This window comes from Hippoglossus stenolepis, chromosome 13, assembly GCF_022539355.2.
Source record: "Hippoglossus stenolepis isolate QCI-W04-F060 chromosome 13, HSTE1.2, whole genome shotgun sequence".
NCBI lineage: Eukaryota > Metazoa > Chordata > Actinopteri > Pleuronectiformes > Pleuronectidae > Hippoglossus > Hippoglossus stenolepis.
This window is the reverse complement of record NC_061495.1, coordinates 6405581-6432303: the sequence shown is the minus strand read 5'-3', so window position 1 is coordinate 6432303 and position 26723 is coordinate 6405581. Positions and strand designations below refer to the sequence as shown.

Genomic DNA, 26723 nt, shown 5'->3' with positions numbered 1-26723 from the left:
GATGGCTCGTGCCAGCTTGTTTGTGTTTACAGAGAGGAAACAGAAGAAGGATGATGATGAAATGATGGAAGGATCTTGTCAGTCTCCTCCTCCCCCTCTTCCGTCGACTCATTTTAGTCAACCATCTGGTGTTGTCTGCTAAAGTGTGCGCCCGCTGTAGAACAAAGACATTACACCATCTCTATACACACACACACACACACACACACACACACACACACACACACACACACACACACCACCAACTACATCTGATAGACATCCCTGTTGATTTGAGGACACACACACACACACACACACACACACACACACACACACAACCTCTGTGACATACAACCATATTAATACACATTCCCCGATTGTGTATAAGTATACATCCACCTGCTGTGTTGGCATTTTGAGGACACACACACACACACACACACACCACACACCACACACACACACACACACACACACACACTCAGTCTCTCACATATAAAACATAAAACGATATTTTGTCTTCACACATGAACAAGCATACGTCTGCTCTGTTGGCGAGAGCCTTGAATCTGTTGAATAAAATAATACACAAAAAAAAATAAGCCAAATGTAACTGAACAAATTTGAGCATTTTAAAATAACAATGACAAATATTTCTAGAGAAGTAAAAAGCTTCATGTAACGATCTATCCAGGCGTGTTTCTATTTAAATAGTTATGAGTGGTCTGATGTGGTGGAATTTTCAGCAACCGCTAATTCGTAGAGGCTCACTTACTAAAACCAGAATATATAAATATGCAAAAACATTTAATTTTAAAGTTTAGTGGCATTGTAAACCAAGATCAACTTCCACACTTGTTATGTCACAAACTAACATTCTTTATTTAATCTTCTTAAACTTAGATTTAAGGTAAGAACAGAGAAACCTTCCTCTTAACTGCAGCTGAATGTGAAAAAAGATTTGAACTGTTGAACTCTGCTCATAAATCCTGCACGTTTAACAGCAAACACTCAAATCATCCGATGTTACGGAGGCAGATTGTAGATCAGAAATTTGATTCATGGAAACAAAACAGAAGAGAGCAGAACAGACTTGGGTGTGGCAGGATCCGTTTCATTTTATTCTTCACCATCTCTCTCCTCCTTCCCGGAAACACAAAAGCATAAACAATGAAAACATTATACAGAGCAGCCACACAACAGTTGAAACACAAACCATTCACTCACACACTTTGGCTTCTACTGCAGAGCACTGAATGAGAGCTTTACGTGTGATTCCATCAGGATATTTGTGCAGCTCTGCTTTTGGCATCCAGCATGTGATGAGCTGCAAAATGATCCTCTCTCTATCCTCTTCCTGTTGTTTTTTTTATTTCTCTTTTTTCCTCCTTCCACTACATGGAGGAAACATTCTCCTTGGTGCCAGATGCTCCGCTCAGTAAACTGTTGTCAGCTGGTGACGGAGCACATTCAAAACACAACAACTTTATTGAACAGTTTCTCCGTTCTGATTATCCCCCATCCATCACCGCTGCAGCTTCAGTGTGCGTGTGTGTGTCTGTGTGCAGTCTGTTGTCTGTTTTCTCTCTCTCTAGTGTGTGTGTGTGTGTGTGTGTGTGCATGCAAACACAGGTCTCTGAGGGTGTAACAGATGGGGGATCTACTGTAGTGATTCTGTGAGGTCACATTGGTGACGATATCAGTGAGATGTAACACACACACATACACGAACACACACAGACACGCACACACACACAAACTCCCTGGCAGCTTGGTCTCTCTGCTGGAGCTGCCATCATCCCAGTGGAGAGCAGCAGGAAGGGGTATCACGTCTCTCCTCTCCCTCTCCTCTCCCTCTCCTCTCTCTGTGGCTCAACGTCTCATCTCCCATCTCTGTGCTGTTTATTGAAGGTTTATCAGCTCCTTCATTATCCTCTCATCTACAGTCGCTGCTGCGTCTCAAGGCCCGAAGTGCACGAGCATCACACACACACTCACATGTGTCCATCGTGGGTTCAAATCCCTGGGATTCAGGTCACTGAGAAACAGCACGGGCATCACACTTACTCAGAACCAGCAGAATCTCTGAAGAGTAATTGCAACAATTTTTCTGAAGAAGAACAACAAATCAGATATATAGAAAAGTCCATTAAACAGTTAAGAATCAAAATAAAAGTTTTAGCCATTTAACCAAGAGATAGAAGAGATGATTGATGCCACCTTCATGTCATCAGCTGGTTCATTTAGCACACAGGATGTAAACAGTGGGAAACAGCTGGCCAGGCTCAGTCTGAAGGTAACACAATCCACCCACAACAACTCTGAAGCTCATTAATTAACACATAACATCTCCTTTGTTTAGTCCCTACGAAAAAAACTAGAAAAAAAAATCAACACTGTGACAAAGTAGATGGAGAATAGTTTTGTATCTCAGCAGCAATGTATGATTTAAACATTTTTATGTCAGTGACTTGATATTGCTGTGGACACGTGAGTGGAAATAATATAGATGCTCAACCCACAACAGAAAAAGGGTTGTGGGTGTAGAGTCGAGGATTCAACACCTCCCAACACCTCAATATCACACATATGCAAGTAGAGGTCTGTACAAGCCCTTGTTTCATGAGACCGTCTCTATTGATTTTTGTGACCTGACCACAGGCCCTTTATTTCTGCTGGTGCTGCTCCTTCCTGCACCGACACACCAGTTGCACTCAGATTTTAAATAATGCCTGAGTCCACACCAACGTTCTCCGTAAATTATTTACTTTATTGTTTCTTTGTGTGGAAGACGAGAGCTGAAGTTTGCAAATTGTTGCCAAGAAGCATTTCGGTGGCCATGTGGGGGGGGGGCTTCGGCACGTGAACAGACGGCGGCCCAGCCCACACCACGGTCCCATCATGACCGCCCATGACCACTTGTAGCCTCGGTAGACGAACCCTGTGCCGCCAACATCTGCTGTTAGTTTTACAGGACCCCGCAGGCTGGCTACAAAATTTTGGAGAATATGGATATAGAACTGTTTCCCTTTGTACAGCTACCTCACAGACATTTGATCCATATTGCAGGAAAATATGTCACTGGAGTAAACCGGTTCCTTCTGTCAGGAAAAAGAAAACACTGGTCGACCATGGTGCTCTCCCTAAAAACACACTGACCTTTAAAACCACTGTGGTTTTTACCTCTCTCTCCCTCTGTCTTTTCACTTTGTCTCTCCCCATCTTTTCCTGTAAGGATGTAAATGCTCTTTAGTCACTCTCACATTGTGGAGTGTGAGTCCCCCACCACAGGCATTACGTTGACCATTAGCTCAGGGTGTGGGGGATTGGACAACAGGGGCCCATTGTGAGAGCCCAGTGATGGGACAGTTATTTTCATAATTCAGAAGCATAGCCCATAATGTCAGCTTTCTGTTCCTGAGTGTACTTACCTGTGTGTGTCTTACATCTACTGCTGCATTTAAGCACAGCGGCTGCCGCTGTTTGGCTTTGTATAATGAATCCTTGGGCACTCGTTCCCACAGCATGGGACTTTCTACATAAAGTCACGCAGACACACACACGCAGACACACGGTCTCTCTGCGAGCTGCTCTCATTAAAACAATGTGTTGCTGAAAGCAGGTGCCCTTACATGCAAATACACAATGACACAATTACTAGCAACTGAGTGTTTAAACATACACCACGATTATTACTCACATTATGATCATTGTTTTTCTTCATCTCTATTCTCTGGCTTGGAGTTGATCTTGTCTTTGGGGTTGAGTTAAGGATGTGTTTTATTCTTGTGTGTGTGTGTGTTTTTCTAATGCACAGCTATTTGCCTCTGTTTAGTACAACGAAATATATCCTCATTCACGCACAGCGACACAAACTGACCTGCCTCTCTCGTTGTGGCAAACTATTGAAATGTTAACGAGCAGCGTGAGGAGGTTCACCTATGCAAAGTGTTTTTCTATAACCTCTGATAGAGTTTATGTTAATATACAAACACACAGACATGGAAGCAGGTCACTGATCATTATTTGATATTTACAGTGATGTCACTGTACCAGTCAGTACCAATACCACAGCAAAAACTACACAGCAACAGAGGCTCCTGCACACACAGTGTCTTAACACACCTCCATGTAGTCAGTGTACAAATAGTAGTTTAAATAGTCTAACAAGGTGACGGACCAATAGTGTGAAAATATTCATTTTAAAAGACATCTGAATATTTTGAAAACTTTATATTTTAAATAAACGCAGCAGCCTGCTCATGTTCAGAGCTGTTGCTACTTTAGCCTCAACATTGTCCATCTTTGTAAACAGTCTATGATTTAGAGATGTTATTGTTTCCTCCTTTCATTTGGAATACACTGTGGAACCATTTGCAACATATCTCCATCAGCCAGTATTGGCTTTCTTTTTTGGCTTTTCCCCACAAGTCGTGGTGCTGGTGCTTGTTGTTCTCGTTGACTTGACCTCTTCTCTCTCCTCGAGTTAAACGTCTGAGTAGAACACGTGTAGGTTTATTATGCTGCTTTCATGAGTCCCAGAAAACAATTACACCTCCAGTACCTATAACATCTATTTTACCTTTGGAACATCAGTACTGTGGACATTTCAGAATCTTGGCATCACATTGGTACTGACATAGTAGCTATATTTTAGTGTTACTCAGAGATACAACCACTTATCTTAGCGATGAGCCTGAAATAATAGAAGCGTCGCATAAAATGTCAGCGTACTTTTCAGTACAAATTGTTTACGTCCTTGTTCTCTTTTGTGTTTGTATGTGCGTGTTTGTTTTAGAGCGATTCTTGTTAATGAAAAAGAGGTTTTGTTTGTAAAAGTCCACATAAACAGTCAGGTTTCACACCGGATGATAATGTTGTTCTACCGTCCTCACAGGCTGATTATTTATCTGGTAAAGTATCAGAGGGAACCTGGAGGCTGCGCTCATTCATTGTTTTACAGGCAAATTGAATTCAACACCCAGAAAAACAACTTTACATACATTTGCATATTTCCTTTCAGATTTCATAAAACATTTCACAGCATGTATGGGTGGTCCTGACCCCAAAGCTGAGAACTGCTGTTTTGAACTTTTCTGCAGCACAACAGCACCCACCCTCTACTCTAAATTCATTCTGGCATTGGTTCTGTCCCAGAAAAAAAGAAATGAATTAACATGAGTTATCAAAGCAGGGAGGTTAAATCAGATAAATAAAGAATGTAGCAGCAGCAGAAAAAACTGAAAAGTTGCCAAATCATGACATTACTTTGGACAGAATCTCGGAGTAATACATTCTCGCCGTAATTATGCACAGAAAGTAGCCAACATTTCTCTTCTGGGGGTTTTTGAAGTTCTTTCCAAGGTCGTAGAGCTTCCTATCAGGTCCGGACAGTCAGTCAGATGGGGGGAGTTTTTTTCCCATTGGGGGAAAACAGCTTTCTGCCGAGTAGAGGACTTTGTGTCAGCTTAACGCTGTTAAACCTACAATCCCCACAGACAAACAGTGTCTAAACCTGACACTGCTGACCCACGCAAACACACGCAGGCAGACCGAACTCACACATTGCACATAGACAGCAGCACATACGCACACACGTAGACTTTTTATTGCAAGTACACAACAATAATTAATGGATTTCTGGCAAAGACAACACACTTACACACATCATCATACTGCAGCCACATACATTTTTGATGTGGAAACAGAGGAAATACAGACACACACTCATAAACACAAACACAACTCATCCTTTGATTTTCTGTCGTCAGTATTTGAACTAGTTTCATCTGTCTGTATAAAATCTTTGTATGGCCTCAAATACAGCATTTATTAGTCATTTTGTATTTATATTATTTTTACACGTTGAGGTTATTTTTATTTCAACTTTTTTTTTATTTGAATGTTGGGATTAACATTTTTTATCTTGTTAAGGGCTCAAATTTTATGTGTTTCATTTCTGTCATGGACAAATATTGAGCACACAGTTTAGCTCAATACCTAAATGCAATACTTTTCTTTAAATCATGACCACACTCTGGCAATTGATTTGCAGATCATCTTATTGCAAAGATAAATGTGATAAAACGTTGATGTGATATTTTTAGATTATATTATTTCTCATGCAAAGACGGCTGTCTGATCAACTGATTAGTTTCCTTATCTAATACGGAGACTGGATCATATTTTAGAAATGCTATTTCATTCTAGGGTAAAAATCTAAGCTTCCACAAGTTTTCTGAGTTTATTGAGTATTTGGAAGGGAAATATGTATTTAACAAAAAATATATATTGAACTTGTCATTAGGCCTCGAGTGTAATCTACATGCAGCGAGATTTCACAAGCTTCAAACTCACATTTTGATCTGGCTGGAAACTATCTTTTTCCTTTGTTGCTGGTGTTTTTCCCTCTAACTCCGACTCAAACTTGGTCATTATTGCAATACCTCCTCCCTGATTGGTGTGTTTTCCATCTTTCTGGGTTTATTACAGTCATTTTTTATCCATAAAGCCCGTCTGTCTTTCTTGTTTCTCTGTCTGTTGCACAATCTTTCTTTCCTCTCTGTATTACCTCTTGCTCAGTGCTTTTGTCCTTCTTGCTCTATTCTCCAATTACCTCTTGAAAATGCACGGGTCACTTTATTGATATTGCAGAGCTGAGGAAGGAAGGAAAAAAAAAAAATGATGGATATATAAAAGCAGCCAAGCACAAATGGCTTTTTCCTTTTTCTTTAGTTCAGAAAAAAACTTGGGCCGCAATTTCTTCACTCATGGAGAAATTTAGCTGCAACGCTCCTTGTGATATTTTCTCTCAAATTAAAAAGCTTTTAGTTTAGCTTTTGGACTCCATCCAAGGACAATGGGCTGACCTCCATCTCCTCACCCTCACCCTGTTCACCCGTCTCCCCTCCTCACCTTTCTCCTTCTCCACCGCTCTCTCCAGGAGGTGTCCCGTGTGCCAGGCTCTGTTTGGGAGAGTGGAAAGGAGCAGCTCATGTTCGAGGTTCCTCTAAACGACACCGGCTCGGCAGGGCTTGGCGTCAGCCTCAAAGGAAACAAGTCCCGGGAGACGGGAGAGGATCTGGGAATCTTCATTAAATCCATTATACACGGAGGGGCTGCATACAAGGTGACATAATATTCCACATCTTACCCAAATGAGCAGAGAAAAAGTCAATAAACACTGTGCAAAGTTCTCTTTCCGTGTGGAGTCTGCATGTTCTCCCTGCCTCTGCGTGGGTTTTCTCTGGGTTCTCCGGCTTCCTCCCACAGTCCAGAAACATGCAGCTTAGGTTAATTGGACACTCTAAATTCCCTGTAGGTGTGAATGTGAGTATGGATGGTTGTTTATCTCTCTACTTTGGCCCTGTGGTAAACTGGCAACCTGTCCATGTAGGCCTCCAACCCAATGTCGGCTGGGATTGGCTCCAGCCCCCCTAGGACCCTTAAAGGATAAGCAGTGCAGATAATGGATGGATGGAGGATGGATGGATGAACAGATCAGATCAGATGTTCGTATATGAGACGACCTGTTGTGGCTATTTCAGCTGTCTCTGCTGGTCATGTGCTGTTAACCTTTGACCCCGAAACACCAGGACTAACTTGACATGTCATGGACAGCAGAGAGACAGAAAAGCAAACATGCAATCAGAGGAGCAGACACCCACACACACACCCCCACACACCTGTGAAGCGTTTAGTGTCTGTGCGGAGACGGACAGAAAAAGATGTCTCATCTATTCCTGTCCAGATCTGCTGTAGAGGCATTGCACAGTAAACAACACAGCAGGGAAGTCACACAGACAGAGCCGACTGTCGTCTTTGTTTTTGTGGTTGAAGCTGAGTGGAGTCAGAAAGCCATGGAAAGATGTGTCTTTTTGTGTGTGTGTGTGTGTGTGTGTGTGTGTGTGTGTGTGTGTGTGTGTGTGTGGATTCATGCAGTAGCTCTCCATCAATTGCACTGTTTCCTCCCATTGTTATAAAAGGACACATTTTTTAAAAATACTTTATTTTACATCAGATTACTACATATTACAACAAACAGTTGTCACCTAAATAATCCTACAGACAAAACACCTATTGCAATACATGTCAGTTCATGCAATGATAGGTCAGTTATCACCAAGGTTTACAAAGACACAATTCATTTTGTTGTCAGTACATTTTGCAAAATCTTAGTTTTCTCCATAGTCACATCTCTCCAGTCAGTCTTTGTTGGAGGCTCTTTCACTTCAAGTTACAGCTTTCCTACTGGCTGCTTAAAATCTTAAATAGATATTTGTCTTCTGCCAATAAATGAGTTGCAATACTGCCCAAGTAAAGTGTAGAAAAAGAGCAATTAACCCCATCAACAAAGATTCAGTTCGACCGGATGGCTGGAGCTCTATTTCCTCCGACATAGGCCCCTTCCCATCTTCAGGGGTTCATGTTTTGTTATTATAAATACAGTGCATCACTAATCCAGTACTCCTGAAATGCATGCACGCATGTATGAATTAAACTGGTGTGTGTTTGTGGCATGTGTACAGGATGGCCGTCTGCATATCAATGACCAGATGGTAGCTGTGAATGGAGAGACGCTGGTGGGACGCTCCAATCATGTGGCCATGGAGACTCTCCGCCGGTCAATGTCACAGGAGGGAAACGTCCGAGGGACCATCCAGCTGGTGGTGCTGAGGACTTTGAAGGTAAACACACACTCTCTTGTTTTACGTGGGGCCTGAATTTGGACAAAATGGTCTGGTTGATATTTAGAACATGACTAAATGATCAAGGTTTCTAACCGGGAATATTTCCTGATTTCTTGTATGATTTGAATTAAGCATGTTACATTTTGGGACTGTTGATTTGGACACGTCCTCTTGGGCTCTTGGAACCTTCGATGGTTTCTTTACAATAATTGTCACAGAAAAGCAGGATCTAGGTTAGGACACCTGCTGTGTGAGTGAGAGCACACGTACGCTTGTGTCACTCGACTTAGAAGAAGAACTAAAAACCATTCACGCCTCCTTTATCCTCACTCTGTGTCTGCTACCTCATCTTCTGGATCTCAATGACTTCAGCATTATTGTTTTTTTTTCCTGCAGTCCATTGCCTCTGTCTCTTTCTACTTGACAGAAGTCTCACTGCTCTTTTCCCTGCTCTTATACCGGCAGCACCAAAAGAGCATTTACACTTCAGCTATCTATTCAGAATTGTGTGTGCTTCTGTGAGTGTGTGTGTGTGTGTTCTTCATCTCTTTTCTTTGATAGTAAGAAAAAGATGTTTTTCCTCGCGGCAGATTTTCTCGGCTGTTGATGCCTTTAACCTGCTGCTTGAATGATTGTCGGCTCAGGTGTGAAAGGCCCATTGCATGGTGCTGTATGTGAAAGAGCTTCTGATACACCCTGAATTATATGTATACTCACAACATGTAACACACACACACATGGACAGATAAATGGATCAACACAAAGAGGAACAGAGACCAAAGTGTTGAGCTGTATGTGAGTTCAAATAAAGTATGTCCACCCTCACACACACACACACACACACACACACACACACACACACACACACACACACACACACACACACACACACACACACACACACACACACACACACACACACACTGAAAAGTGAAAGACAAGTTCTCACGTAAGAAACAAAACAACATCACATGCCACTTACGGGTTCGTGCACAACTGCAGCTGCAACTATGACGTCTGACAGTAAATACTTTATGGACGATAACACAAGCGAGCACAGAGCTACACAATGCAGCAGCAGAACAAAACACCAAGTTATTGATTCTCGTATGTTATTATTAGAATTGTAAAGACATATTGTGGTTCATTATGAAACTGGGGCTGGACAATTTAGAACATGGGCGAGCCGCCGCATTCTAGATAATGAATGGGAAACACTGCTTCGACATGGCGGGATAGAGCATTACCCTTGGCGGAGGTATGCACTCTCAGAACGCCCCTCCTAGTATTAGACCACATTAGGTTTAGGCAAGTGCTTGTAACAAACTGGTGTCTCTGGAGCGTTCAGGGCTCAGGGCTTCCCCCACTGATACCTTGATGGTTAAAGCTGTTGCCAACATCAAAGTTGCATCCATGTTCTTCCTCTTTGTCTCACGAGTGGAGGATAGGATTAAAAAAAAGAGGGAGATAAAGGCAGAGAGATGAGAGGCTGTACCTTAAAAGCCTTTTCTGGGGCTTCGGTATTGATGCTTTTAACATTTCACAAGTGGACCACTCTGCTGTTTCTTCCCTTCGTCTGATCTTTTTTTTTCTCTTCCTTTTCTTGTACTTGTCCTTTACTCCCTTTCTGACTCACCTCTGACTCTATTTATCTGCAGCCAGCGCTCATTCAGTCTCTCACTTTATCCAGCTGCTCTTTTCATTCAGTAAGGCCCCCCCCCCCTGTCGCCAGGCTAAGTAAGTGTGGCTCTTATTCAGCAGGTTTCATGGTTTTATTCGGACGCTGCTCTTGAACATCAGCAGTGCTGCCGTCACAATGTCGGAGTTTCCAACTTTGATAGAAGATGTTGAAGATAATTACTCTCTTTATCATTATTGTTGATACTAATCACAGTTACCAGCCTACACAGCAGCAAGCTGAATTGTATTAGTTCGTTTTCTATCTTTATTTACTAATTGTGTTGGTTCAGGAGCTGCTTTCACTGGGCTTTGCAACACCCATCGTCTGTACAGGCAGGACAGGAAGGCAGGGGGTGTTGTGGCTAGTGTGGTATATCGTAATATCACCCTTAAGTATGTACGACCTCAAAGTTCTACCAAACAGTAATCCTGCTGCCAATCATAATCTTTTAACGTGTTAGCATCCTGATAGGAACCACACACTATTATCATTTAGAGTTATGCGAGCTGAACACTTGTGTAAATGACACACTGCAGTGTTTGATGTGGAAAGTGGCACGTGTGGTGCTGCTGACACACAGAAAACTAGCTCCTTGAATTCGCCAGTTATCCAAACCATATCCCCCCCCCCCAAAAAAAACTGCTTTGTCAAAAAGAACTGAATCTATTGAATAATTAAAAACAAAACAAACGATGGCTGTTGTTTTCATACCTCAGTAGCCTGAAGATGTGTTTGTGTTTTCTGGAGTAATCTGATGGCTCTGTGACACTGGTTAATGGGATGTGTGTTGGTGGAGAGCCAGCGAGGGAAAGGGGAGAGTGATCTGTCCTGGGTTGAAATTTGAGAGAGGCTGCTGGGTGGGGAGGAGGAGGAGGAGGAGGAGGAGGAGGGGGGGATTTTAAAGAGGAAGATGACAAGGAGGATTTATCACACACACTGCACTGTTATGTCTTCTTTGTTGTGCGAGCGCGGGGCTTATTCTGTACACAAACACACAAGTGCTCGGAACCACGCCACCGCAACGACATACATATGCATACATGTTAATGAAAACGAACTGTTTTCGACACACTCAGATGACAAATACATGCAAATTAAATTCCCGAAAAGAAGTACACACAAAAAGAGACACTGGAACTGATGCTTTGTGTGAATATTACAGGGCCCTGAGAGAGCCCGTCCCTCCAGGACTCGGGGGTCAGTGTGACTGTCATTGCCACACACTCAGACACACAAACGCACAGTTACACAAAGAAAAGTGATCGGTGTGGAAGATGGTCACAACTCTCGGGGGCCATGGGAAATGTGGTCCCCTTTTCCACCTTGACCCTCCACTGTCTTTTGAGAGTCTCTCCCTTATTCAGTGTCTTGACATCTATTTGTGTTTGAATAGTCGACTACACAGGCCCCACTTAGTCCTCTGCTCATCACTCAGTTGAAATGTAATCCACATACCATGCAATTACACAAAAAGATTTATTTTAAAAGATGAATAACAGAAACAGAGGTTTTTACCAAACTATCAAACATTGTTTTTGAGCACATTTTCAAGTTATTGCTTTTTCATCACTGCATTGATTCTAGGCTGCCAAACCATAATCTGTCCGTATGACATATGTTTTAAAAGTGTCATAAAATCTTGTTGTTCTTGCCCCCCCTCTGTGATTTAGGAGCAACCCGGCGTGTCACCCAATCGCTCCTTTGACGGCTCCTCTGGTCTGTCGGGGGTGATGAGACCAGTGAACGGTCAGACAGGATTGGTCAATCATTCCAACGGCCCCGTCCACCCCCCCCTGGTGACCAACACTCTCTATGGGTCTAATGGTGAGTGAAGTGTTTGCAGACACTCGCAGTCGTGACATTTGAATTGCCTTCAGACATGCGCTGAAGTATGTGAGTATGTGAGAATGCTAATGTCTAAAAGTCAGTTTTCTTCAGATATTTTCTATTTTCTAACTTTTCCTGCCAGCTCCCCAGTAAAATGTTCAGAAAATGTCAGAGTGACCCATGGGAGAATACAAAAATCACTGTGAGCGAGAGGGCTACACATTTTTTTATTTCATTTAATTTAATAATTCCTTTTATTTATTCATTTTGAGTATTAATTTATCCATTGCACTAAGTTTCCAAAAAAACGGTAGCAATCGGACACCAGGTCAGATTCTCAGGCTTGTTTTTTTTAACACCATAAAGCAGAGAATCTTGAAAAGTTCTTGCTCGGAAGCCGATTCAAACCCACACATTGTTTGGCACATTTTACAAAATAGTATCGGTGCATAACTCTGGTATCGTTTTGGCAGCTGAGTCGACACAGAGATTCTGACCATAGCTGATGTTAGTCAGTGAGTTCAGCTTCTCATGCTGCCATATTGTTGTAAAGTGCAGTAAATGTTGTTTTCGGGAAATACAGAAGCTGAATGAGTAAACTGTGTTGGAGGAAATTTTAATACACTACATACTGGCCATTTCCTGATTTGTAATTAATATATATTACTGATCTACACTGATAATCATAATTCAAAGATTTATATAGAATGTCCAAATAATAAAACGAAATAAACTCATCTAGAGCATGATCCTACCCTGACTTCTATCCTCTCGTTTTTCTGCTGTATTATTTGCCATTAAACAGCCTCAGAGGTGGGCTGGTCCTTTGCAGTAGGTTAAGTAAAGAACTGCACACGTATAATCAGGAACAATGTCTCCAAGATGAAACAAACTTAAACAAAACAGATCTAAACTCCTTCTTTAGTTCCACACGATTGCTCCTGTTGTTCTTCCTTTCATTCTCTCTCTCTCTCCCTCTCTCTTTATTTGTTTAATGTGCTTCTCAAGGTTATTGTGTTTGTGTACTATCGCTGGGTTCAGCCTGTTATTAAGAGTTATTTTAGTTATGTGTGCTTCATATCGCTCTTCTTCACAAACTCTATCCACTTATATAATCTGTATGTGCATGTCTGTGTGTGTCTGTGTGTGTTGTTTGTGTTACTTGGTTGTGTTATCCCCAGTGTTGATATCTGCCTCTATGCATCCCTGTTAAAATGTGTGTTTGTGAATGTGTGTGACTGAATGATACTTCTGCTGGTTTGGAAATGTGTTAATGGCTATTGTGTGTGTGTGTGTGTGTGTGTGTGTGTGTGTGTGTGTGTGTGTGTGTGTGTGTGTGTGTGTGTGTGTGTGTGTGTGTGTGTGTGTGTGTGTGTGTGTGTGTGTGTGTGTGTGTGTGTGTGTGTGTGTGTGTGTGTGTGTGTGTGTGTGTGTGTTGATTCAGGTTTATTTGGCCACTATCAAACAGTGTTGCTTTCCGTGTGTTTACACTGAATCTGGTAAACAGCTTTGACCTTGAATACACTTTGCTGTTCAAATTCAGCAATGGTGTGATTTGCATACCCACATCAGTGTGTGTTACCCAGGTTAAGTGTGTGCCTGTGTACAGTAAGAACATTCCTCTGGGCCTGCGAGTCGTTGCCAGTATTTTACTCCCCTAATGAACTATTTCACATGCGGAGTCCATTTTATTTGGCATTGAGGTCCAAATTAAAATGAAGAGATCTTTTTCTGTGCTTCTGCACAAGAATAAATTGATTTTAATTATTCCCTACATATGTATTTATGCAGATGTTTGAGTTTTGCATTTTAGATCTTTCTCTTTATCTCTTATCCGTCGCTGCATCTCATTACGTTTGCAACCACGAGTCTTGGGCTCGCTGACTTTTTGCCTCCTTACTCTGCACTTGGCTTGTTTGTATTCTCTCTCTCTCTCTCCAAAGAGTTCATCAATGTGGAAGCACGAAATGAAATGATATCATTAGGTGTATTCTAGCTTAAGCTGTTATGCAGTTTTCCACATTGTTTTTTATTGAAGTTTATTCAGGTTGGATTTTGGTGATGAGGATCTAACACAGTTTAAACTCACTAAAGGAGAACTGGTTTTACACATGAAGATCTGTTTCACTCATTATGGTTATTTCAAGTCAGCCTCTGAAAACAGTTGTAGAATGTTGTTTAAAGTCTTCTGTGGCTCTGGAGAAGCTCTGTACTCAAAAGCCTTTTTCAGACAAGAACTGTAAAATGTCTGCTCGACTGGGTCGGGACTTTCTCTGGAGTTTGCCTTTAACGTATGAAGAACGCAGCAGAAGATTCTCCTCTCAGACGCGTTCACGACAACAGGAAAATCTCCGGAGTGTTCACGCGCAGCAGGCAGTGGCAGGACATAACAAATTCAATTCCATTGCGGAGATCATGTGTTTTTGGTTAAAAGCACATTGACACCAGCGTTGGCGCTCATCACCATAACCTCTCCAATCCAGTTGACATGTGTACGTGTCTTTTTCCTGAAGTTACCCGGAGTTCAGTTCTATATACTTCATTAAAATAATGTTTCACAGGGCGCAGAATTTATGTATGAAATCCTTGTTTGGTGTTTTACCTTTAGAGAGAACGGGTGGAGGCACACTGCAGACAAACACAGACAACAGGGAGACAGCAGGAAGGAAAAGTTGAGTGCAATAGAAGAAGATTCATATATCTGCTAGTGGAGCAAACTCCTATTGATCTATCATCCACACCACAAATGCCTTTTTCACTTCAAATAGTGTGAGTCAGGGAGAGCAGATTCGTGTGTGTGTGTGTGTGTGTGTGTGTGTGTGTGTGTGTGTGTGTGTGTGTTTGTGTGTGTGTGTGTGTGTGTGTGTGTGTGTGTGTGTGTGTGTGTGTGTGTGTGTGTGTGTGTGTGTGTGTGTGTGTGTGTGTGTGTGTGGAGAAAGAAGAATGTGTTTTTGACAGTTCAGCTGATTAAGGTGCTTGGCAGTGAGGAGGAGGGAGGAAGTTAAGAAAAAAGAGAAGCAGCTGAAAACTGAGTGGGAGATAAAATGATTTATGGGAGATCTGAAAGGAGAGATAAATGACAGCCCAAATATCAGAAGATTGCAAGAATGGGAGCAGAAGAAAAATAAAGCAGGTGATTAGTGAGGAGGGAGCGTGAGAGGGAGGGATGGAGATGAGAGGACGCGATATCTTCAGATGCTGCCGTCCCCCCCCCCTGCCCCAGACATCTCGGCTTTCAGTCACACATGTGCGGATGCAAGCACGTAGAGGACACACAGTGAGTTTTGTGCAATAAGGCCAGTGTGTGTGTCGTGCGCTCTGAGAAGTGATGACTGTATGTAAATCGTGCGCAGGTTTATTGTGAGTCTTTGTATGAAGTTGTCATAAACTCGTTTATCAAGCCCCCTATCACTGCTCTGCATCTGCAGCCTCTTCTGCACATTTAGAGCAGCTGCCTTGACTGGGTGCTTTTCATCCTCTTTAGGTTTCTCTCATACGTCTTCTCATCCAGCTGCTTATCTCTCTCGGTTGAACTCTTTCTATCATCCTTCACTCCCTCTAGTTTTCATTCTGCAGACCCTTTGTCACTGAAGCTCTCAAATGAGTTTGGATATCTCTAGTGCTTCTAATATTCTCCTTATTGCTGGTGGCTTGTGTTCTCATCATTTGTAGAGTAGGAATACTTTAACAACAGAAAATTGTTCCTCCTCCCATTTCCCAATGAGAGAGCTAGAACAGAGCAGTTCTCCTGAACAGGGCAAGAGTCTCTCAGATGCTCATCAGTGTCTCAGTAGATTGAGACGGACGTGCATTGTGCTGAATGGTTGTGTGCTAATGAATGTTCAGCATATTGATGAGCAGTGGAGAAACAGTCGTGGCGACGTGCAGGTTTCTGTGGATGTTTAAATGCCAATTATTGTTATTTACTGTAAACAATAAGGATTTAATATGACCTCAGCTGTGTTTTTCTTTTCAGTGACCAATGGGAGTTATTCTCACATGGACGAGGAAGACGAGGGGGAACTGTACGGACAGGAGGAGTTCACGAGCTCTACACAACACTCGTACCTACAGGAATGGTTTGTGTTAGTGTGTGTTTTGTTGAGTGAAGTTGGCAGACAGAAGTCTTTAGAAATGAATTATGTCCAGGGATTATGCACAAAACAAACAATGACTTTTCTTCTTCGCCAAATGTGTTGTATCTATATGTTGTTGTCCTTCTTGGGAAAATGCAAGGAAATATAAGTAGTGTAGTATATTTATTTTGAAACTTTATGTTTTAATGAGTGTTTTTACAGTAAGTGTTTGAACACATTGAATGAATACATTAAAAATAAAAAAATTCTACTGCATTATCATTAAAATAAAATCTCAAGAACTGGAAAGTAAACAAATAAGCTGAGTGTTTTTTTTGTCAAGACTCTACCAACAACAAATTAATGTCACGACTGTATCATCCATTTGTTCCAGGGGAAACTCTCACATCTCGAGCCAGGCTCAGCCCCAGGCTCCCAGCCAGAACCAGAACCAGAACCAGAGCCAGAACCAGAGCCAGAACCAGAGCCAGAACCAGAGCCAGCGACAGTTCCAGCATGTTAAGGCCTCCAAGAGCATGGACCTGGGTACGACTCAGAACCAGCAGCAAACTGGTGGGGTGATATTTTCCTTTTTATCTGCTCTGCATGGTGGCTGCACGCATCTTATCCTCACAATGATTTAAGTAATCTGATGCTGATGCATGGCTGCTGCACCAATGGCCTCATGCAGACTGACAGACACACAGGCACAGCTACGCATGTAGGTGGGGAAACAATTATGCCTGTTGCATGAGTTTTACAAATTCTTTTTTTTCTTATTGTTCGACTGTTTATGTGGAATAAATCACACATTGAAGTCTGATTGTGTTAATATTTTAACCATATGCCAGAAATTCAACCCTTTTGCTTAATCAAATATAGCTTTGTATTGCAGAGTAAGAATGATGTAAATGACAGATGACACAGAGGACGTATACGTTGAGAGGGAGTGTGAGTCTGTGGGAGAAAGTGATTGTCGTTTTGCCTTGTAGGGAAATTCCTCTCGACTACAAGATCCCCATGGGCTTAAAAACAGTCTGACTGTAGAAATGACTCATTTACGTCTTGATGTCTCTGCCTGTAGAGAATAAGGTTTATTCTTTACTAGACTACTTCACCTTATCTTCAATTATGGGGAAGTGTAAGTAAATCTGTGACTCAGATGTTCCTTCATCAGTCGTACTTGACATAGAATTTAATTCATTATGGTCTTAACAAGGTCTTAAGAAATGAACTTGCTGAAACCTGCAGGAACCATTTATGTAACAAGAAATTAAATTAGATCCATTATGGCCTTTAATAATGCTAAACCAGTTCAGGGAGGCGACTTTCTTCGGCCGCCACAATCCCACTGTCTCCCCCCCCCCGTCATCTTTCTCACCTGTGGCTCTTTGATAACTGATATTTGGATGCAAGGCTTTGGTGACATTTCAGTGATTGTTCAGAAGTCGGCTTTGGAAATATGTGTATGTGTGTAGTTATGGCTGTGCTCATGTGTAATGTGACAGTGGATTCAGAAGCACAACAAAAGCTTATTGTTTCAAATGTCACTTTCCTCGGTCCTCCTCCTTAAGCTGGCTCGACTGCCAGCTCTGTGTGTGTGTGTGTGTGTGTGTGTGTGTGTGTGTGTGTGTGTGTGTGTGTGTGTGTGTGTGTGTGTGTGTGTGTGTGTGTGCCTGTGCATGTGTGTGTGTGTGAGACAGAGAGAGAATGAGACAAAAGAGCAGGAGATGATTTGAATAATATACATCCAATTCCACGAGTTTAACAGACTATAGAGCTGTACATCACCTCCTTTGTATTTGTACGTACTTGATGAAAACCAAATATGTGACATGTGAATTTAATTTATGTTTGCGTGGATGTCAGGGCGTAATTTCATTGCCAAACCGTCAAGCAGCAGTAATAACAGCTTATTAAAAGATGTTGTTTTTTTCCCATACTGACTGAAGGGGAACAGGATTTAGGTGAAATTATGAAGATGTAATATATCCAGAAATAGTTCAGAGAGGAGAACCTCCATCTTTGAGGATGTGTTTTTATCCTTTTAGACTTGTATTTCTAGGTCCCTGTTTTCTCTAATAGCTCAGGTGCCCTGTTACTGTTTTCAAACCCCCAGTAATATTTTAAGAAAGTTTTATTACTTCTTCTCTAGTACTGTTTGGGTGAACATCCACAACATGTAGTTTAGATGCTGTGTTTGTGTAAAGGAGAAAAAAAAAAAAAACAGAAACATAGACTGCATTCTCAGCATTTCATTTGTGGGTCGGTTACATAATTATTATTTTTTAAAATCCGTCCTGATTTCATTTTCCACCACAGCCCAATTAAACAATACAAATAATTAAAATAAGATAATAGGATCGGTTCCAAATTATGAACTCTCTGCCCTGGTTCTCCCTGGTTCTCCCTCAGGTTCATCCTATGACAGTACACAGTTAGAAGAACTACATGTTTTTTTACTACATCAAATACATATCTTGATTTTAATTTGAATGACATCCCTGTGTGTTCTGAGATGCCTCTGTGTGCATCACACATGCTGCTTCTACAGATCTGCTGAAGTCGGCACACGTGCACACAAACTAATGGGCTGCTGAAGCAGTTATATGGATTCACCACAGACTCATGCCATCAGACACACACACACATGACTTGAATTACACTTTAGGCTTGGTTTACATTAGAAAAAGTATTTGCAGGGAGAAGCCATGTTACTGCTTGGTTTTTGTGGTCTGTGTGTGTGTGTGTGTGTGTGTGTGTGTGTGTGTGTGTGTGTGTGTGTGTGTGTGTGTGTGTGTGTGTGTGTGTGTGTGTGTGTGTGTGTGTGTGTGTGTGTGTGTGTGTGTGTGTGTGTGTGTGTGTGTGTGTGTGTGTGTGTGCGCATTTGGCAAAGTGCTACCAGTCAATGTGTTCCTTCTTGGCACTGGGTGTCTTTGTGGTTTTAGGAGCGAGTGAAAACAAAAGGAGGAATGGGGAGACTTACAAGGAGTAAAGGAGGTAAAGAGGGAGAAGAACGCATCTGGATGGGATGAGTGTAACTAAAGTAAAAGTGAAAATGTGGAAGGACAGACATGAGTGTAAAGGGCGGGAGGTAAAAGGGACATACTGAGGAGAAAAAGAGAAATGGGACGAGTCAGCGAGAGGAGGGAGGGTGAATGACAAATGAAGTGAGGGAGAAGGGAGGAAGGGAAATGACTTCAGTAGCAGTGAAGCTGACTTTACCATCACAGGGAAAAAGAGCAGCTCCTGTGGCATCTTGTAAAGTGAGACAGAAAGAATGATAGTGTGTTGGAGAATGAGAGAATGATGGAGACAGAGGGAGGTAGGAGGGAGAATTGCAATGAGATTAAAAAAGTTTTTTCGGGGGGTAAACACTTTGTACACTTGCACCGCTGGCAAGAAATGGAAAATGTAGAAGGCCAGAAGAAGAGAGTATTTCAAACAGCAATGGAAAGTGTCTGCATGTCCATATATGTCCATTTTAACGTGTTCCTTTTGTTTCAGTGGCAGATGAGAGCAACGTAGGATCGCTGGTCGGAAACACTGCAGGTGAGTCAAACATATTTACCCTCTGCACCTGCACATAATCAAACTGAAATGACACAGAGACACACATGGAAACACAGTCACACACATTTTAATGAATTGCTGCTTGATTATCAAAAGAAGATTGACAGATGGATGCGAGCAAACAGAGCAGAGAATTGCAAAAAGAAAAATCAGGGCGCTTTCACTCCTTCTTTGTTTGGTTGGGATCCTCTGATGTTTCAGTTCAGTCCAAACTAAAAGAACTGGTGTGAAAGATGCCTCGGAGCATGGTCCTGAACCGAGTCCGACCCAAAGAGACGGTCTCGGTCCCGATCAAACTGAACCACGGTTTGGTTTGTTTGCAAAGTGAAATCCCTTTTTTTGGATAATTCTGACTGTTGGACCAATCGTGACAGCATTAAATAATAGAAGAAGAAAAAGAAGAGGAAGCGGAAGAGACGCAAAAAGGAGGAGGAGATATTTAACTGTAATTTGGTCTGAGGAAGAATGCATAAAAATGCAGAGAGGTACATTCAAACGCAAAGACTTCTACCCGTCAAATTAACAACATGCTGACGACAGGCACGCTGTCTACAACCCAATCAATGTCAGGGTAGACGCAACCAGTGTAGGTGATGCTAACAGCGCTCTCTAAATTGCAAACCAAAAATAAAATATGAGACCTTGGTCCAGACTTTTTAGCTTTAAAAACTGATCTGAACAAAGTGGTTGAACGTGAAGATGACAAGAGATGACGTCTATATTATACGTGTTTATGTTTGCGCACGATTTCAAATCAGAATGAACTGCACCAATGGTGAGTGGCCCTACTGACTTCTGATTTTCCACTACAATAACACAAGAGAAATGTGTAAACAAAGAAAGAGCGGATGCAGCATATACAGACGCAACGCATTATTCTGGTTTATTATAGATACAAAGAGTTCTCTGTCTTCTTTCCCATTTCCTTAATTATTTCTGTTATGTAATCAAAACAACTGCTGCTGCTTCACTCCACGAGTTCATCACAGTGTCTGAAGTGACTGCCACGTTCCCCTCCTTCCCTCATCCCTCTCTCCACCTCCATTTGCATACCACTTGACTTGTTCCTCTTGCATCCTGCCTCCTCTGCCTCCTATGTACACTCGGCTCCTCTGCCTCAATAGAAACCTCCCCTCCATTTGTCTGAAGTGCAGATGAAAGTGAGATGTGTGGAGAGAATCGAGAAGGGCCAGACTATGACCACTTCTTACAGATATGCAGAGACAAGCTTGTTTTTAAAGCCAGGAGAGAAAAGATCAAATGAGAGAAGACACACTCATCTAAAAGGGAAAAGCACTAGTGCAAGGAAACGTGGAGAAAGTTTTATATTAAACTTGTTCATTTCCACTTTTCCTTGAAGTCTCCTACGTTTCATTTATAGTTGCTTGGATGTAAGAGCACTTTATGTCTGTCCACTCTATGTCTGCCTGTCAATTTATTCTTGTTGTCTAGTCCATCCTTGTTCCACGTTCTTTGTTGCCTTGTATGCACGATAGTGGAATTGACTTTTATCTACTAGGACCATAAACACTCTTAAGGAAGCAAGCAAGACAATATAATGTCATAGGAAAGGAATAAACATAACTTCTCCCCTCTTTGAAAACAGGAGTAGGTCATATGAGAGCCCCAGATTGTTGCTGGGGGTTAAACTAATTTTACAAATAATGAAGTGTCTGTTTGGTTCTTGGTCAGCAGGATTACTGCCGTGACATTGCAATGGTAGTATTGCATTTTTCCACATTTTTGTCAATTGCTCAGTAAATAATACATGGAACTTGGAACCATCAGTACATATCCCCTTGAATATTCAATTCAAGCAATTGTTAGTCAGTGTGCAGACTTTGCACTTCTCACTTTCATGCTGCTCTCAGAAGTAAAATATTTTCACTTCATTTTTGGTGAAGACGTCTGCAGGCAGTTAAGGACCAGTATGAATGAATATGAGGCAGTTCTCCCATAAGGCTCTGAGTTCACGTTTTCTTCTCCCCCCTCTGCTATGAAGTGGTGATTACAAAACAGGTAATGCATAAACTCCAGTTTATACAGAACACTGCAGACAGGATATGAACTAAAACCAAAAGGTCTGAACACATCACTCCTATGTTATCTTGTCTTCACTGTTTCCCAGTTAGACAACGAACTGACTTTAAAATACTTCTTCTGGTTTTTAAATCTGTTAATGGCTGAGCTCCCCCCCTACATCTCTGACATGCTCACTGAATACATACCTGACAAGTGCCTTAGATCATCAAGCAAAGGTCTCCTTACTATACCCAGAATAAATTATATTCCAGCGTATGGGGCCTTCAGTCATTATGATCCTACTCTCTGGAAGTCTCTACTGTTTGAACTAAGGTCTGCTGTAACTTTAAATCCAGACTCAAAACATATCTTTCATATCACTATTATTTTAAATCATTATTATTAAACGTATACTTTTTCTAATGCCTGCTTATTTTATTTCTTTTAATTATGTTTTTATCATCATCTTATTTAGGTTTTTATCTTGTCTTTTACGTATCTCACCAGGTATGATCTTTCTTATTTCAGTTTTTCATTTTAAGCACATTGAGTTTTTGGGGCACATGCAGATAATAATCTGGATCTGACTGACCTGTGTGGGATTGTCTGGCCTTAGCGGAGGTTTGCACTCCAGAGAGGGCTGCTGCAGTTCCTGTAGTTTCTGACAGAGGATTATTACGGAAAGAGGATCTGTATCTTGACTTCTTGAATTTCATCATTCTGAATGTCTGCTCACATATTTACGGTGCGTTGATCCTAAGAGAACCAGCATCCTCTGAGCCAGAACCTCCGTGTCTGGGAAGTTCAACTCTTTAACAGATGATTGAAATGTCAGTAATGGCACTGACATGAAGTGCTGTACCTGCAGTGCATCAGACCACAAGTCTATGAGCTGCACATCAAGTTGTACACTGGGGACACTGTCGACATTGCATGTAAAAGGAGATTGGGAGCTTTTTTTTCGATTCCTCTGCTTCAAAGTGTTCAAATCGCCTGGAAAACTCATCATGCGACGGCTTCAACACGGGAGCGTATCTGTTAAGTTGATCAGCAGATGGAGTCTTTTTCCTTTGGAGTGGAAAGGTGTATGTGTTCCACTCGTCAAGAGAGACGCAGCTGCTGCCTCTTCATGAAGGGCCTTGACTCGACTGTGTATCTCATGTACAAAGAGACTCTCTCCTCGCTGTTCGGTATTCAGTTCGTTCATGAGAGCAGTTACAGCAGTGGCTTATGCCAAATCACCCAACTAGTCTGCACTGCTTGGTTCAGGGATGTTCTCCCTCTCATCTAACACAACTCCTGAATCTCTGATTTCAGGCCACACACTGTTTTAAAGCCCAGTCGGAGACATCTGACAGCTGTGTAGTGAACCCACATCAGCTCCTTCAGTCTCCTCCAACAAATTGCCTGTGATTTAACGCTGCTGTCCTAATGAAGTTTTACAACTGTAGTAACAACATCAACCACATGTTTTATTTCCAATAGCCACTTTCTTTGCACCTCCTGATAAACAATACAAAATAATTAGTTTCTGCTCTGTGTTAATCTCAGTCACTTCATCTTGAAAAGGCATTTTTCTCTGTTAAATCAGAACAGCCGGGAGTCATAACGCCAACCGTCTTTTTCCCACTGCAATCCAAACTACTGCAGGCACGTATTTACATCCACAAATAAATCGTTACCAGTTGTTGGCCCGTTTGTTGATTTCAAGGAAGCCAGTTCGTCCGCACTTTCAAAGACTTTGCTTTTTCCCTTTTATTAAATCAGTAGCTGGGCTGTGTCACGCACGTCGTAGCTCCCGAGCCAAGGAGGAGACATGTCTGTAGTTTCTGTTGTGGAGAGTCGTCTCCAGCCTGCTTATTGTCAGAGTCCAACAGGCACTGATTGATAGTTTCTCCATCAGACAACGTTTTGCTGCTTTTCCAAGTTTATTGAGCTAATTCTTTACTCCTGTTTTTTACATTTCTTTCCTTCGTTGTATGAAGCTTTGTAAAAAAAAAGTCAGTTACATTTACAACTGGCTGCCCCTTCCTTTTCATCTTCTGCAGCACACAGCCTAAACACTACCCTATAGCATCTTTGACATTGGGAACATACTCCGAAAATACTTCTGATTGTCAGGTTTTATCAACAGTGTCAAAATGTGTGTGGCCCTTTTTTTTTCTTCTGTCGGGAGCCTTTAAAACAGACAGATCTTGAATATTTATCAGCTGCCTTCAGGTGTAAAAATTATTCGACTTTCTGTTTGGTTCCAGCACCTGCAGAGCACAAAGTTTATTGAATCTCATAAAGTCAGTTTGAGAAACCGAGCTTATAATTTGGGACGTCACGGAACATGTTAGAGGGACCTGGAGGTTTAAAGTCTCGATTGTCTCTATAGGGCCACAAGATTAGATAGTAATTAGCTAATTTTCAGGTCTAGTGAATTTTTAAATGTGGTTTTCATAAGGAGACTGTTCAGCCAGTTGTTTTATTTTCCACTATCTAGGACATTTGCTGCAGAACAGTTAATATGTTTTAACCTGTCCTGTAATTCTATTTTTTATTGACTGAAATCAAAGTAGACAAAAAGGCATTTGGAGTGAGTTCTGGTATTTGGTTTCATTAAGTGTTCTGTTATCAGTGAATCTGGAATAAAATGATACGTGAAAGTCTCTTTAATCTGATTTCAAACCTTGTAGAAATATGCCTGTTGAATGTCCAGCAAAGCCTTTAAGGGCTCATCTCTTTTACCTCGGTTGATTTCCAATCTTTTTTTTTTTTTTTGGGGTTGTTTTATCACTAAAGCCTGTTTATACATTCCCTGTACCTGTTGCTCGACAATGTGTCTCCTGTTTTATAAAGCCACGTAGCCCAGAGAGTTGTTAAAGAGAGTGTGTGCCTGGCAAGAATGACCTTTTTGCTGCCAACCGGTTTTTCCTTCGCTCTAATGTATTTTTTATAACCAAAAATGCTTCCAACAACCCTGCGCTGGGACGTCAGACAGCTGCATGGATTCCTGTGAGAGAGAGGCGAGTGCGGGGTTGGGTCTTGGGAAGTGAGCAGTTTTAAAGACAATGACTTCTGGGAAGACTGTTTTTCACTTCCAGCAACGGTCTTTTTTTTTTTCTCCACACCCCAAAAAAACCCACTGGGCAACTGTACCACAGCTACACACACGCGAAACTATTACCGTTAGGATAATGTTATGGTAATGGAAAGTCTCCCATCGTCTTGTGGAAAAAATGAGCCTTACAAGATGTCATATTGCATTATACATTTTCAGAATCTTGAGATGCAAAGTGATGGAAATAGGAGATCAAATAAACACGACTTGTGTGTGTGTGGGTGTGTGTGTGTGTGTGTCTGTGGTCAGACGAACCTCACGTTTCTGCGGTGGCGCAGAGAAAGAGGAGCCCGATCGTTCCAATAATAAATCAAATCATCTGTGGAAGGGGAAATGTGAAAGGCTGTGACAGAAAGGGTTGCTTCAAATTAAATTCCTGGTAGAAATCATCAATGTCACAATGAAACGCTCGCTGCGTGAACAGCGTCACGGGGGAAGAAATAAAGCAGGAACAGAATATATCTGTGTGTGTGTGTGTTTCTCAAGTGTAGACTCGTGTGAAATAGGACAGTACAGTCAAACACACACACACTCTCGCACACACGCGTTCATAAACTGCTGACAGGACGTAAAATGAATGGTTGCAGCTGTGTTTCCTTCACCACGATTTCCTTTGGTGATGGGGACAGCCGGGATCTCTCAGTGTGTGTGTGTGTGTGTGTGTGTGTGTGTGTGTGTGTCTTACAATCAGTGCAGAGGAGATGTTTCCTAGTGAAAATAAATGGTGATCAATGAATATCTAAAGGAGATGATGATCTGTGTGTGTGTGTGTTCCTAAGGAGAACTGTATGTGGATCAATGCCCTCGGTTTTGCACTTTTAGAAAAATGTGAGCGACAGAGGGTCTTTTTTTTTGTGGAATTATTGCCATCTGTCTGTACTTGTGAGGACACGCTTCAAACACATCCAAGTAAAAAATACTCAATCGTCAAATCCTTTTTTTATACTTTTATGATAGTTTAATGTCTTTTTATTGCCTAATGTTTGTCCCTCTATCCCCGACCAGCTCTCGCTTTGCTGTCTCTGTCTCTCTTTCACTCTCTTTCTTGCCAACGCCATTCAGGCTTAGAGACAAACAGGCAGAGGAGCTTAGAACATAAATGTGTGTCAGTGTGTGTGTGTGTGTGTGTGTGTCAGTGTGTGTGTACATCAGGGGGCCAGTACGATGCTGAGGGAGACTGGCGCAGTCCATTGTCTGAATCTCTCCCTGGTGGAACTTTGACTTTGACAACAGTCACACACTGACAAGCTCTGCCAAAACCGCGTCTTTAGAGGGCCACATCTCTCTCTGTCCCCTTCTGTCTCCTCCCTGTGATTTCCTCCTCATTTCTCTCTTCATCTCCCTCTTTCTCTCGTTATCAATTTTTTGTTTTTATGGGATTTCTCAGCTTTTCATTGTTTCCTTGTCTCTGTGGCTCTGGCAGACTTTGCTGTGGAATTAACCTGAAAGCCACCTTGTTAGGCTGATGTGGATTGATGGATTAATTTGTCACAAGGAGAGCAGCACATCTCTGAGTGTGTGTGTGTGTGTGTGTGTGTGTGTGTGTGTGTGTGTGTGTGTGTGTTTAAACGCTCCCCAATGCCACCACGCATTAGCTCTTTACAACTGTTCTTAGACGCAGGATTCAAACAGCTGAACTAAGCAATCTCTGCTTTGTGTGTTAATGTGAGCAGGTGCTCGATCTTAAACACCTTTTTTCCTTGTGTGTGTGTGTGTGGTTTTCTGCCTGTCATCTCTGTTTAGCACACACTGGCTGTCTCTCTCTC

At 41.9% G+C, this 26723-nt stretch overlaps 1 protein-coding gene across 4 annotated transcripts in view; it reads left to right on the top strand.

The window, feature by feature from the left end:
* The window catches only part of pard3bb (par-3 family cell polarity regulator beta b), a 198518-nt gene that overhangs the window by 84165 nt on the left and 87630 nt on the right, over nt 1–26723 (top strand). For 3 of the 4 annotated variants that reach the window (XM_035174410.2, XM_035174411.2, XM_035174413.2), the window contains exons 13-18: nt 6926–7111; nt 8511–8669; nt 12024–12177; nt 16157–16259; nt 16651–16829; nt 19764–19808. In XM_035174410.2, coding sequence (XP_035030301.2) covers nt 6926–7111; nt 8511–8669; nt 12024–12177; nt 16157–16259; nt 16651–16829; nt 19764–19808 — 826 coding nt within the window. The remainder of the gene's footprint in view (nt 1–6925; nt 7112–8510; nt 8670–12023; nt 12178–16156; nt 16260–16650; nt 16830–19763; nt 19809–26723) is intronic. The other variant, XM_035174412.2, reaches the window with a different exon arrangement.